This window comes from Zonotrichia leucophrys, chromosome 29 (genome assembly GCF_028769735.1).
Source record: "Zonotrichia leucophrys gambelii isolate GWCS_2022_RI chromosome 29, RI_Zleu_2.0, whole genome shotgun sequence".
Classification (NCBI taxonomy): domain Eukaryota; kingdom Metazoa; phylum Chordata; class Aves; order Passeriformes; family Passerellidae; genus Zonotrichia; species Zonotrichia leucophrys.
The window spans coordinates 1,698,238-1,711,946 of record NC_088198.1 but is presented as its reverse complement, the minus strand read 5'-3'; the positions used below and the strand labels follow the sequence as shown (position 1 = coordinate 1,711,946).

General features: G+C 54.9%; 1 protein-coding gene across 4 annotated transcripts in view; it reads left to right on the top strand.

Moving 5' to 3' along the window:
- LRP1 (LDL receptor related protein 1) overlaps nucleotides 1-13,709 on the top strand; it is a 142,524-nt gene that overhangs the window by 114,724 nt on the left and 14,091 nt on the right. For all 4 annotated transcript variants that reach the window (XM_064734737.1, XM_064734735.1, XM_064734736.1 and 1 more), the window contains exons 62-75: nucleotides 367-515; nucleotides 909-1,002; nucleotides 1,275-1,391; nucleotides 2,030-2,149; nucleotides 3,973-4,095; nucleotides 5,142-5,267; nucleotides 6,609-6,725; nucleotides 8,558-8,664; nucleotides 8,774-8,906; nucleotides 9,336-9,455; nucleotides 10,702-10,824; nucleotides 12,275-12,418; nucleotides 12,502-12,636; nucleotides 13,446-13,565. In XM_064734737.1, coding sequence (XP_064590807.1) covers nucleotides 367-515; nucleotides 909-1,002; nucleotides 1,275-1,391; nucleotides 2,030-2,149; nucleotides 3,973-4,095; nucleotides 5,142-5,267; nucleotides 6,609-6,725; nucleotides 8,558-8,664; nucleotides 8,774-8,906; nucleotides 9,336-9,455; nucleotides 10,702-10,824; nucleotides 12,275-12,418; nucleotides 12,502-12,636; nucleotides 13,446-13,565 — 1,728 coding nt within the window. The remainder of the gene's footprint in view (nucleotides 1-366; nucleotides 516-908; nucleotides 1,003-1,274; nucleotides 1,392-2,029; nucleotides 2,150-3,972; nucleotides 4,096-5,141; nucleotides 5,268-6,608; nucleotides 6,726-8,557; nucleotides 8,665-8,773; nucleotides 8,907-9,335; nucleotides 9,456-10,701; nucleotides 10,825-12,274; nucleotides 12,419-12,501; nucleotides 12,637-13,445; nucleotides 13,566-13,709) is intronic.

Below are 13,709 nucleotides of genomic sequence, written 5' to 3'. Positions count from 1 at the left end.
CACTGTGTGCAAACCTTGAGATAAGAAATGCTGGCTTGGAAATGCCATGGAATGGGACAGAGAGAGAGAAATGGAAGTAGAAACAAGTTGCAAAGGGTGGCCTTGTAAATAAGACTGGATACTTTGGAGAAATAGAAGTACAAATTCTTGCAAATAAGACTGGATACTTTGGAGAAATAGAAGTTTAAATTCTCATTTTAATTTCTCACGGAGCACAGCTTGGGAGTCCTGGGGAACCACCCCAGGAAAGGGATGTGGGGGGATGCCAGGTTGGGCAGGGGGAGCAGGAGCAGGGTGACAAGGGTCTTGCCACCCTGAGGGTCCCCAGCTTGGTCTGACTTGCTGTTGTCACCCTGCTCTCCCCAGTTCCCAACCACCCCTGCAAGACCAACAACGGCGGCTGCAGCAACCTCTGCCTGCTTTCCCCGGGTGGGGGGCACAAATGTGCCTGTCCCACCAACTTCTACCTGGGCAGTGATGGCAAAACCTGCGTGTCCAACTGCACTGCCAGCCAGGTAAGCTCCTGCGTGCCTGTCCCTGCCTGTCCTTTCCTGTCCCTGCCTGTCTGGGTGTTCCCCATGTCCGGTTCCCTCGTGCCATGATCTCCCTGGTGGTGATGGGGTGTTGTTTGGGTGCAGGCAGCACCTCCCTCCTGTGGCACTTCATGTTTGAAGTGGAGCCAGAGACCCTCCAGCTCTGGAATGTTCTTTTACCCCACTCCTCAAACCCCAAGGGCTGGGTGGGGTTAAGGCTTCGCTCTGGGTCAGGATTTGGGAATGCCCAGAGGGGACAGCACGGGATCAGTGCCCATGGCTGAGCTCAGTGGGATGAAATCTTTTGGGGTCCCCTCTCCCCATCCTGAACTCCATCAGTTTGTCCTGAAATCCATGAGCTGCTCTCTCCATCAGTTTGTCTGCAAGAACGACAAGTGCATCCCTTTCTGGTGGAAATGCGACACCGAGGACGATTGCGGGGACCGGTCGGACGAGCCGGAGGATTGCCGTGAGTGCCAGGGGGTGACACAGCCCCAAAGTGTCCCAGGATGAGCAAGGGTGGCTGTTGGGACAGCCCCGTGGAGGGGAGGGTCACTCACAACAGGGTTCAGGGAGCAGTGGGACACATCTGTCCCATGGAGCAGTGCCCGAGCCCAGAATTGGATGCTGAGTCCAGGCAGTGTCCAGATGACACCAGAGGGATGGAGCAGGGGTTTGAGGTTGAGATGTGCCCTCAAAATGTTCCTCAGAGCAAACCTGTGGCTCTGTGTCGCCCCACAGCTGAGTTCAAGTGCAGGCCAGGGCAGTTCCAGTGCTCCACAGGGATCTGCACCAACCCTGCCTTCATCTGCGACGGCGACAACGACTGCCAGGACAACTCGGATGAGGCCAACTGTGGTAGGTCCCTGTGTCCCCCTGTGACCCTGCACAGCGTGGAGATGCTGCCTGTCACCCCCTTGATAGTAAAAGGTTTTAAAATCATAAAATTCGGGGAATTAGAAAGAAGCTGGACTTAGTGGGGCCCTGGAAAAATGTTAAAAAGAGACACTGAAAATGTTAGGCTTTGTGTTTGCCAGATGATGTGAAATTGCACCTGTGTAAGCAGTATATGATAAATGATATAATTGTTAGATGTGATGATTGTTTAGTAATTAAATATATTTATTGTTAATTGTGAGAAGAATCATGAGAAACTATGTTAGAAGTTTGAGGGGGACTACGAGGAGCCCGTGCTTGGATGAAATCTATGTATACAATAGAACAATATAAGTTTAATCATTAACATGAAAGTTATAGAACGACAGAATATAAAAACATGTTCATCCCGAACCCATGTTGGGGTCAGATTTGGGTTTGTACCCCTGACACCCAGAGCTCTCTTTTCCAAATCTAAAGCACACTCTGGGCACTCCTGCGTCCTCCCAACACCAGGTTTGGGTCCCTGAGGTGCCTCCAGCTCTTCAATAAAAGCCCCTGCATAGAATCATTCTCATGATTATGTGTTCCTGACACCCTGATTGTCACCTTGTCCCCAGACATCCACGTCTGCCTGCCCAGCCAGTTCAAGTGCACCAACACCAACCGCTGCATCCCCGGCATCTTCCGCTGCAACGGGCAGGACAACTGTGGGGACGGAGAGGATGAGAAGGATTGTCGTGAGTGGGGGGCTCTGGGGGTCAGCTGGGGGCTGCTGTGGGTCAGATTGAGGGGTTCAGGTCTGTGTCTTGGGGTGTTTGGCTCCCTGGGTTGTGCCAGGGCTTTCTCCATACCCCTGGTCTCTGCAGACCCTCTGTTGCCATCACCTCTACTGCTGTTTCCTAGTGGGAATGAAATAAATTAAATCTTTAAGTCCCTTGAAGTGGATTTGGGCTGAGCCTGTTGCCCAGCTGAGGGATCTGCCCTGTTTCCTAGTGGGAATGAAATCTTTAAAGTCCCTTGATGTGGAATTTGGGCTGAGCCTGGATCTGGTGGCCTCTGCCCTGTTTCCTAGTGGGAATGAAGTTTTAAATCCCTTGAAATGGATTTGGGCTGAGGCTGTTGCCCAGCTGAGGGATCTGGGCCTCTGCCCTATTCCCTAGTGGGAATGAAATCCTTAAATCCCCCAAAGTGGATCTGGGCTGAGCCTGGATCTGGTGATCTCTGCCCTATTTCCTAGTGGGAATGAAATAAATTAAATCTTTAAGTCCCTTGAAGTGGATTTGGGCTGAGCCTGTTGCCCAGCTGAGGGATCTGCCCTGTTTCCTAGTGGGAATGAAATCCTTAAGTCCCTTGAAGTGGATCTGGTGGCCTCTGCCCTGTTTCCTAGTGGGAATGAAGTTTTAAATCCCTTGAAATGGATTTGGGCCGAGCCTGTTGCCCAGCTGAGGGATCTGCCCTGTTTCCTAGTGGGAATGAAATATTTAAAATCCCTTGAAATGGATTTGGGCTGAGGCTGTTGCCCAGCTGAGGGATCTGGTGGCCTCTCCCCTTTTTCCTAATGGGAATTAAATATTTTAAATCCCTTGATGTGGAATTCGGGCTGAGCCTGGATCTGGTGGCCTCTGCCCTGTTTCCTAGTGGGAATGAAGTTTTAAATCCCTTGAAATGGATTTGGGCTGAGGCTGTTGCCCAGCTGAGGGATCTGGGCCTCTGCCCTATTCCCTAGTGGGAATGAAATCCTTAAATCCCCCAAAGTGGATCTGGGCTGAACCTGGGTCTGGTGATCTCTGCCCTATCTCCTAGTGGGAATGAAATGAATTAAATCTTTAAGTCCCTTGAAGTGGATTTGGGCTGAGCCTGTTGCCCAGCTGAGGGATCTGCCCTGTTTCCTAGTGGGAATGAAATATTTAAAATCCCTTGAAATGGATTTGGGCTGAGGCTGTTGCCCAGCTGAGGGATCTGGTGGCCTTTTGCCTGTTTCCTAGTGGGAATGAAATCCTTAAGTCCCTTGAAGTGGATCTGGTGGCCTCTGCCCTGTTTCCTAGTGGGAATGAAGTTTTAAATCCCTTGAAGTGGATTTGGGCTGAGCCTGTTGCCCAGCTGAGGGATCTGCCCTGTTTCCTAGTGGGAATGAAATATTTAAAATCCCTTGAAATGGATTTGGGCTGAGGCTGTTGCCCAGCTGAGGGATCTGGTGGCCTCTCCCCTGTTTCCTAATGGGAATTAAATATTTTAAATCCCTTGATGTGGAATTTGGGCTGAGCCTGGATCTGGTGGCCTCTGCCCTGTTTCCTAGTGGGAATGAAATCCTTAAATCCTTCGAAGTGGATTTGGGCTGAGCCCATTGCCCATCTGAGGGATCTGGTGGCCTCTTCCCTGTCCCATCATATCTTGGAGTCTTCTGGAGCCATTTTAAGGCTCTGCTCCATCTCCCCTGAGCCTGTTGTGATCCCTGGAGCCCCCACACACCTCCCAACCCCACAGCTGGTTTTTGGGGAAGGGAATGGCTGTCCCTGCCTGCCCTGCTGCCCTTCCTGACCCCCCTTTCTCCCTGCTGCAGCCGAGGTGACCTGTGCCCCCAACCAGTTCCAGTGTGCCATCACCAAGCGCTGCATCCCGCGGGTCTGGGTGTGTGACCGTGACAACGACTGCGTGGACGGCTCTGATGAACCTGCTAACTGCAGTAAGGCACCTGTGTGGGGAGGGGGCTCTGCCCGGTGTGAGATGCCCACACTGGGCACCTCTGTGTGCTGCAGGGGTGGCAAGTCCCTGCTCCAGTCCCTTCTTGATCCCTGCTCAGTCCCTGTTCTGTCTCTGCTCAGTTCCTGCTCAGTTCTACCCCAGTTTGTGCTCAGTTCTACCCCAGTTTCTGCTCAGTCCCTGCTCAGTTCTACCCCAGTTTGTGCTCAGTTCTACCCCAGTTTCTGCTCAGTCCCTGTTCGGTCCCTGCTCAGTCCCTGCTCGGTCCCTGCTCAGTTCTAACTCAGTTCCTGCTCAGTTCTAGCTCAGTTCCTGCTCAGTTCTACCCCAGTCCCTCCTTGGTCCCTGATCAGTTCCTGCTCAGTTCTACCTTGATCTCTGCTCAGTCCCTGCTCAGTTCTACCCCACTCCCTTCTCAGTCCCTCCTTAGTCCCTGCTCAGTCCTTGCTCAGTCCCTGCTCAGGTCTTGCTCAGTTCTACCTCAGTTCTACCCCAGCTCCCTGCTGCGTTCTTGCTCAGTCCCTTCTCAGTCCCTGCTCAATTCCTGCTCAGTTCTACCCCAAACCCTGCTTAGTTCCTGCTCAGTTCCTGCTCGGCTCTACCCCAGTCCCTCCTCAGTCCCTGCTCAGTTCTACCTTCGTCCCTCCTCAATCCCTGCTCAATTCCTGCTCAATTCTACCCCAGTCCCTCTTCAGTCCCTGCTCAGTCTCTGCTCAGTTCTACCCCAGTCCCTACTTAGTCCCTGTTCAGTATCTGCTCAATTCCTGGTCAGTTCTACCTCAGTCCCTGCTCAGTTTTACCCCAGTTCCTCCTGTGTCCCTCCTCTGTCCCTGCTCAGTCCCCGTGTGCAGTGGCTGATGCTGTTGCTGTGTCTGTCCCGCTGGGTTCCTCCTCCCCTGACATCTCCCTGGAGAACTCCTTGAAAAGGAGGAGAATCCCCCCCATTTCCAGGCTGTCCACCATCCCTGCAGAGAGCAGCACAGGCCTGAGCAGCGCTGACCCTGCCCCGTGTCCCTTTGTCCCCTGCAGCCCAGATGACCTGTGGTGTGGATGAGTTCCGCTGCAAGGACTCGGGCAGGTGCATCCCTGCACGCTGGAAATGTGACGGGGAGGACGACTGTGGGGATGGATCTGATGAGCCCAAGGAGGAATGCGGTGAGTGGAGGCCTTGGGGACAAGCCAGTGGCATTTGTGTCCCTTTTCCTGAGGGACAGGCTGGCCTGGAGCTGGCTGGCTCCTCTGGGGTGGCCCAGGAGCTCCAGCTGCTCCTTTTTGGAGTGGTGTGGGCAGGGTTGGGTCAGAGGGAGGTGCAGGGGTAGTGCTGACCCCTGTCCTGGTCCCTGTCCCTGTCCTGTCCCTCCCCATGTTCACGGCACTGCTGACACCTGTCCCTGTCCCTGTCCCATCCATCCCCTCCTTGGGGCAGTGCTGACCCCTGTCCCATCCCTTCCATCGTGTGGAGCACTGCTGATTTCTGTCCCTCCCCATGTTCAGGGCAGTGCTGACCCCTGTCCTGGTCCCTGTCCCTGTCCCTGTCCCTGTCCCTGTCCCTGTCCCTGTCCCTGTCCTGTCCCTCCCCATGTTCAGGGCACTGCTGACTCCTGTCCCTGTCTCATCCTCCTGTCACAGGGCAGTGCTGACCCCTGTCCTTGTCCCATTTCTGCCCTCATTTGGAGCAGTGCTGATCCCATCCCTGTCCCATTGTGCGGGGCAGTGCTGACCCTTGTCCCCGTGCCATCCATGTCCCTGTGCCATCCATGCCCTCCTTTGGGGCAGCACTGACCCCTGTCCATGCCCTCCTTTGGGACACTGCTGACCCCTCTCCATGCCTCCCTTTGGGGCAGTGCTGACCCTGTCCCTGTCCCTGTCCTTGCTGTCCCCCCAGCAGCTCTGACCTGTCCCTGTCCCATCCATGCCCCCCTTTGGGGCAGCCCTGCCTGTCCCTGTCCCTGCTGTCCCCCTAGCAGCCCTGACCTGTCCCTGTCCCCCCAGACAAGTGCACCTGTGAGCCGTATCAGTTCTCTGACCTATTCCCTGTCCATGTCCCTGTCCCTGTCCCTGTCCCTGTCCCTGTCCCTGACCTTCCCTGACCTGTCCCTGACGTGTCCCTGTCCCCATTGTCCCCAGATGAACGCACGTGCGAGCCGTACCAGTTCTCTGACCTGTCCCTGACCTGTCCCTGCCCCTATCCGTGACCCTGTCCCTGACGTGTCCCCATTGTCCCCACACGAGTGCACGTGCGAGCCGTACCAGTTCTCTGACCTGTCCCTGTCCTGTCCCTGTCCCTGACGTGTCTCTGACCTGTCCCTGTCCCTCTCCGTGACCCTGTCCCTGATGTGTCCGTCCCCACTGTCCCCAGATGAGCGCACGTGCGAGCCGTACCAGTTCTCTTACCTGTCCCTGTCCTGTCCCTGTCCCTGACGTGTCCCTGACCTGTCCCTGTCCCTATCCGTGACCCTGTCCCTGACCTGTCCCCATTGTCCCCACTGTCCCCAGACGAGCGCACGTGCGAGCCGTACCAGTTCCGCTGCAAGAACAACCGCTGCGTGCCGGGCCGCTGGCAGTGCGACTACGACAACGACTGCGGGGACAACTCCGACGAGGAGAGCTGCAGTACGTGCCACCCCTCGGTCCCTGCTGTCCCCAGGGTGGGGCACTGCTCAGGGGACAGGTTTGGGCCACCCCAGCCAGGACAGGGCTGGCCCTGTGCCATCCATGCCCTCCTTTGGGGCAAAAATGTCCCTGTCCCTTTTCCTGTGCCATCCATGCCCTCCTTTGGGGCAATGCTGACCCCTGTCACTGTCCCTGTGCCATCCATGCCCTCCCTTGGGACAGGTTCTGTCCTGTCCCTGTGCCATCCATGCCCTCCTTTGGGGCAGTGCTGACCCTGTCCCTGTCCCTGTCCCTGTCCCTGTCCCTGTCCCTGTCCCTGTCCCATCCATGCCTTCCTTTGGAGCACCACTGACCCTGTCCCTGTGCCAATGAGACACCCCAAAGGTGACAAGTGACACCCAACACCCTCCCTGCAGGAGCATGGGTGGCCCAGCAGAGTCACCTGAGGGCACCTTGTCCTGCTTTGCCACCAAGCATCATCCCCTGTGTCACCCCCTGCCTGGCAGTGCCACCTGGGATGGCAGTGGGGACACACAGAGGGTCCCAAGCTGCCCATGGGATGGCACCAGGGTTTGCTGCCCACTCCACAGCACCCAAAGGGGTTCCAGGCTGCCCATGGGATGGCACCAGGGTCTCTGCTTGATCCTGTCCCACCCTACGGCACCCAAAGGGGTACCAGGCTGCCCAGGGTCTGCTGCCAGACCCTCTCCCACCCCACAGTGCCCACTGGGTCCCTCTGATCTTCCTGCAGCTCTTCAGGGTGCAGCTTTTGTTTTTTCTTTTCTGTTGATTTCCCGTCGTGTTTTTTGAGTTTTGTGCCATTTCACCTCATCTTATGTTTTTCTCCATTTCCACACTGTCGTTATGGGGCGCTCAGAGGTAGGTTCCTGCCAAAATCTTTTAATTCCATGTTACAGTCTCTCTCTAAAACCCAATGAAGACAATAATTTCTAGGTGGGACTGGACAATCCAGGTGGATTTATTGAGCATCAGCACAAGCATCTCCATCCATGGAACTGGGGAGGGTCTGACCCTGCTGCTCTGCAGGGCTCTGCATGGCTTCGATTTGGCTCCAAACCCCATCCCCACCTCTCCCTGCTCCCCTGTTCCCCACAGTTCTGTGCCATGAATGGGGGGTCCCCTGTGCCCCAATACCCCTATAGGGGGGCTATAAGGAGGGGAAGGGTCCCAAATCCATCCCAGGTGGGCGGCTGTGCCAGGTGCCATCCTGCTGGATGTGGCACAGGCTGTGCCAGTGAGCTGTGAGCTGTGCCCATGCCCTGTGAGGGGGCACAGGGGTGAGGCTGGGCACTGCCAGGGCACTGCTGCAGTTCCTCCTGCAGCTGGGGTGGGCAGCAGTGGGGCTGGTGCTGCCCTGTGGAGAGGAGTGACCTCAGTGACCACAGTGTCCCCCAAAACCCCCACAGGGATGGTGTAGGAAGGGTTTGGGAGTTGATACCAGCTGTGCTCCTCTGGTAGCTCTGCCTGTATCCCCTGTCCCCAGTGCTACCGGCCATGTGTCCGTGTCACCCTGTGCCCCCCCAGTTGCTGACCAGGGACACCCCCTGCCCTCACAGGCTGTCCTCACACTCTGTGCTCTGTCCCCAGCACCCTGACAGCCAGGCTGTGTGGCCACAGTGTCCCCCAAAACCTCCACAGGGAGTGGTGGGAGTTGGTACCAGCTGTGCCCCTCTGTGAGCTCCCACAGCTCTGCCTGTACCCCCTGTCCCCAGTGTCCCTGTCACCCTGTGCCCCCACAGCTGCTGGCCAGGGACACCCCCAGCCCTCAGGCTGTCCCCACGCTCAGGGCACCCTCTGTGCTCTGTCCCCAGCACCCAGGCCCTGCTCTGAGAGCGAGTTCTCCTGTGCCAACGGCCGCTGCATCGCGGGCAGGTGGAAATGCGACGGCGACCACGACTGCGCCGACGGCTCTGACGAGGTACGAGCAGGATGGGGACACAAAACCTCCCTTCTGCCCCTGCCCTGGGGCTGTGGCAACAGCACAGGGGCCTGCCATGCCCACTGTGTCCCTTGCTTGTCCCCTGCAGAAAGACTGCACCCCTCGCTGCGAGTTTGACCAGTTCAAGTGCAAGAACGGGCACTGCATCCCCATGCGCTGGCGCTGCGACGCCGACGCCGACTGCATGGATGGCAGCGACGAGGAGAACTGTGGCACAGGGGGTAATGGCACTGCTGGGTGTCCCCCGGGGCTGCTGGTGTCCCCCAATCCCTGCCCTGGTGTCACTGTGTCCCTGCTATGGGTGGGAGTGCTGCTCTGTGTGTGTGTCCCAATCTGGAGCGTGCACGGGCATGGAAATGCCTCAGCTCTGGAGACCCCCTGTGCATGTGGGAAATTGGAATTGCAGCCCCAGGGTGGGGGTTTGGCAGGAGGGAAGCATGAGATGACGTGTCCCCTCTTGCACTGGTGTGTCCCCTGTTGTTCTGCCATGTCCCCCCTTGCACTGACACGTCCCCTCTTGCTCTGATGTGTCCCCCTTGCCCTGACACATCCCCTGTTGCACTGACACATCACCCCCTTGCCCTGCCTTGTCCCCCCTTGCCCTGCCATGTCCCCTGCTGCACTGACATGTCCCCCTTGCCCTGTCACAGTCCGCACGTGTCCCCTGGACGAGTTCCAGTGCAACAACACCCTGTGCAAGCCCCTGGCCTGGAAGTGTGACGGGGAGGACGATTGTGGGGACAACTCAGACGAAAATCCTGAGGAGTGCTGTGAGTGACACTGCCCCTGTCCCCAAGCCCCACAGCCCAGGATGGGGGGACACTCCTGGAGCCTGAGCACCAGAGGGGGACCAGAGGGGGACCAGAGGGGGACCAGAGGGTCTGGGGGGACCTCTGGGGGGTGGCTGGTGCAGCTGAGGGCTTGGAGGTTGTGACTGTGTTCACAGGGGTCTGAAGATGAGGGAAGAGATAGGATTTGACTCTATGTTTCAGAAGGCTTGATTTATTATTTCAATATTATCAACAATAATTTTAATAATATTATTATTTATAATTTTATTTATAATATAAAATATATTTATGATATAAATTTTGAATATATATTTTAATATATCATTATTAATAATTTTAATACTATTATAATATTGTTTATAATATATAATATATTTCTAATATAACATATTCATAATACATTTTAATATATTATTTAAAATAAATTTAATAATATTATATTATATTATATTATATTATATTATATTATATTATATTATATTATATTATATTATATTATATTATATTATATTATATTATTAGAATGATATTTTATTATATTATATATATACATATATATATTATATACTATATTATATTAAAACTATACTAAAAGAATAGAATAAAGGATTTCATCAGAAGGTTAGCTAAGAATAGAAAAAGAAAGAATGATAACAAAAGCTTCTGTCTGGGACATAGAGTCTGAGCCAGCTCACTGTGATTGGCCATTAATTAGAAACAACTCTGAGACCCATCACAGATCCACCTGTTGCATTCCACAGCAGCAGATAATCAATGCTCACATTTTATTCTTGAGGCCTCTTGGCTTCTTAGGAGAAAAAATCCTAAGTAAAGGATTTTTGATCAAAGATGTCTGTGTCAGGGGGTGACTCTGATTGAGGGGCTGGTGATAAGGAGGGAGGACTGACATGTCCCCTCAGTTTCTTAGGAGAAATAATCCTAAGGAAAGGATTTTTCATAAACCATGTCTGTGTCAGGAGGTGACTCTGATTGAAGGGCTGGTGATGGGGAGTGGGCTGGGTGAGGAGAGGGCTCACAGCAGCCAGATTATCTCTGCTTCAGTCTCTTTGCTTCAGCCTCCGGAGCCCGCTGGGCCGCGTGGGACAGCCCTTAGCGGAGAGCTGAGCGGGGGCAGAGGCCGAGCGGCAGCTCGTGTGACATGTGTGACAGCCTGGCTCCGGCGTCTCCTTTCACCGTCACCGTTTGTTTCTGTTTGCTGGTGCAGTGAAATTCCAGTGTCCCCCCAACAGACCGTTCCGCTGCAAGAACGACCGCGTGTGTCTGTGGATCGGTCGGCAGTGCGACGGGATCGACAACTGTGGAGACAACACGGATGAGAAGGACTGCGGTGAGTGAGGGGGGCTGATCCTGCTCCCTCCGCTCTGCCACTGCAGCTCTGAAATGCTGCTCAGGTCCAAAGGGTGCTGCTGGAGCAGTGAGGAGATGGGGACAGGACACCAGTGCTGGCTCTGGTGATATCTGCTGCCCTTTGTGCTGCCCAACTCCTTGGTGTGCTCTCCTGGCCACAGGAGGTTCCATGGCTTTCACAGCACGTCAGGAGATGGAAACTGTGGTACATATTCAGGGAGAAGGCATGAAACTGGCAGCCTGGGAGAGAAACATGTCCAAAGGGTGCTGCTTGAGCAGTGGGGAGATGGGGACAGGACACCAGTGACATCTGCTGCTGTTTGCACTGCCCTTTGTGCTCCTCAGTGTGTTCTCCTGGCCACAGGAGGCTTTCACAGCACATCAGGAGATGGAAACGGTGGTACATATTCAGAGAGAAGGCATGAAACTGGGAGAGAACATGTCCAAAGGGTGCTGCTTGAGCAGTGGGGAGATGGGAACAGGACACCAGTGCTGGCTCTGGTGACATCTGCTGCCATTTGCGCTCCTTGGTTGCTCTCCTGGCCACAGGAGGTGTCATGGCTTTTACAGCACATGGAAACTGTAATATATATTCAGAGAGGAGGCATGAAGCTGGAAGCCTGGAAGAGAACATGTCCAAAGGGTGCTGCTTGAGCAGTGGGGAGATGGGGGCAGGACACCAGTGACATCTGCTGCCCTTTGTGCTGCCCGACTCCTTGGTGTGCTCTCATGGCCACAGGAGGGGTCATGGCTTTCCAAGCACATCAGGACATGGAAATTGTGGTGCATATTCAGGGAGAAGGCATGAAACTGGAAGCCTGGGACAGAAATGTCTCCAAAGGGTGCTGCTTGAGCAGTGGGGAGATGGGGGCAGGATGCCGGTGACATCTGCTGCCCTTTGCTCTCCTTGGTGTGCTGTCCTGGCCACAGGAGGTGTCATGGCTTTCCCAGCACATCAGGACATGGAAACTGTGAGACATAATCGTGGAGAAGGCATGAAACTGGCAGCCTGGGAGAGAAGCAGGAGCATGGCAGGCATTGTGGTTTTCTGAGCCTCACAGCCCTGAGCCTGCCTGACCAAGCTGCCTGGAAGTCACTGTTGGCCTTTGGGAAGACCCTCCCAGAGCCCAAAGTTCAGCCCAGCTGTTGGGGTTGGCTTTTGGTCTTTCTTCCCAAAATCAGGTTTTGGGGTTGGCTTTGCCCAGTCTTTCTTCCAAAATCAGGTGTTGGGGTTGGCTTTTCCCAGTCTTACCTCCCAAAGTCAGGTGTTGGGGTTGGCTTTTGGTCTTTCCTCACGAAATCAGGGATTGGGGTTGGCTTTTGGTCTTTCCTCCCAAAATCGGGGTTGTGGATGCAGGGTCCCAAGTCCCTGCCTGCCCCCAGAAGGTCCCATGGACATAGGGGTCACATCTGCTGTCCCTTACCCTCAGAGTCCCCCACGGCCAAGCCCAAGAGCTGCAGCCAGGACAAGAACGAGTTCCTGTGTATGAACAGGAAGTGCATCAGTGCCAACCTCCGCTGCAACTTCTTCGATGACTGTGGAGATGGCTCTGATGAGGAATTCTGCTCCCCCGGTGGGTAGGGGAGCTGGGGGTCATGGTGGGGACTGGGGGGAACTCACTGTGACACGCGTGTGACACACGTGTCCCCACCACAGAGCACAAGTCATACGACTGCAAGACCAACACCACCATGTGTGGGGATGAGGCCCACTGTGTCCAGTACCAGTCCACCTCCTACTGCACCTGCCGTAGAGGCTTCCAGAAGGTGCCAGACAAGAATTTTTGCCAAGGTGCGTTGCTGGAGAGGCTTCACGATTGGGCTGTGGAGTTTGGTTTTTACCAGTGAGAAGTGATTTCATAGCTGGGATGGGGCTGAGGTGGCCAACACCACCATGTGTGGGGATGAGGCCCACTGTGTCCAACACCACCACGTGTGGAGATGAGGCCCACTGTGTCCAACACCACCGTGTTGGGGACGAGGCCCACTGTGTCCAACACCACCATTTTGGGGATGAGGCCCACTGTGTCCAACACCACCATGTGTGGGATGATTAACACCACTATGTGTGGTGATGAGGCCCACTGTGTCCAACACTGCCATTTTGGGGATGAGGCCCACTGTGTCCAACACCACCATGTGTGGGATGATTAACACCACTATGTGTGGTGATGAGGCCCACTGTGTCCAACACCGCCATTTTGGGGATGAGGCCCACTGTGACCAACACCACCATGTGTGGGAATGACCAACACCACCATGTTGGGGACGAGGCCCACTGTGTCCAACACCACCATGTTGGGGACGAGGCCCACTGTGTCCAACACCACCATGTGTGGGGATGAGGCCCACTGTGTCCAGTCCCAGTCCACCTCCTACTGCACCTGCCGTAGAGGCTTCCAGAAGGTTCCAGACACGAATTTTTGCCAAGGTACTTCTTGCTGCTGCTGGAGAGGGGTCAGAGTCAGTTTGTGAGGTCTGGTTTTTACCATTGAGATGTGATTTCACAGCTGGGATGGGGTGGGGTGGCAAGGATGGTGTCCTTGGGGTCTGTGGGGGCAGTTTTTTGTTCTTCCCCTGATTCCACCTCCCCCTGCCCAGACATCAACGAGTGCCTGCGCTTTGGGACCTGCTCCCAGCTCTGCAACAACACCAAGGGCTCCCATGTCTGCAGCTGCGCCAAGAACTTCATGAAGACAGACAACATGTGCAAGGCAGAAGGTCAGGAGGGAACAGGGACTCACGTGGGTTCTGTGTGTGCCCAGGAGCCCCCCAGAGCTCCTGTGGGAATCCTTTGCTCTTCCCTCCAATCCACTGAGTCCCACAGACCCCAGAGAGACTCCACAGAGACCTCACAGACCCACA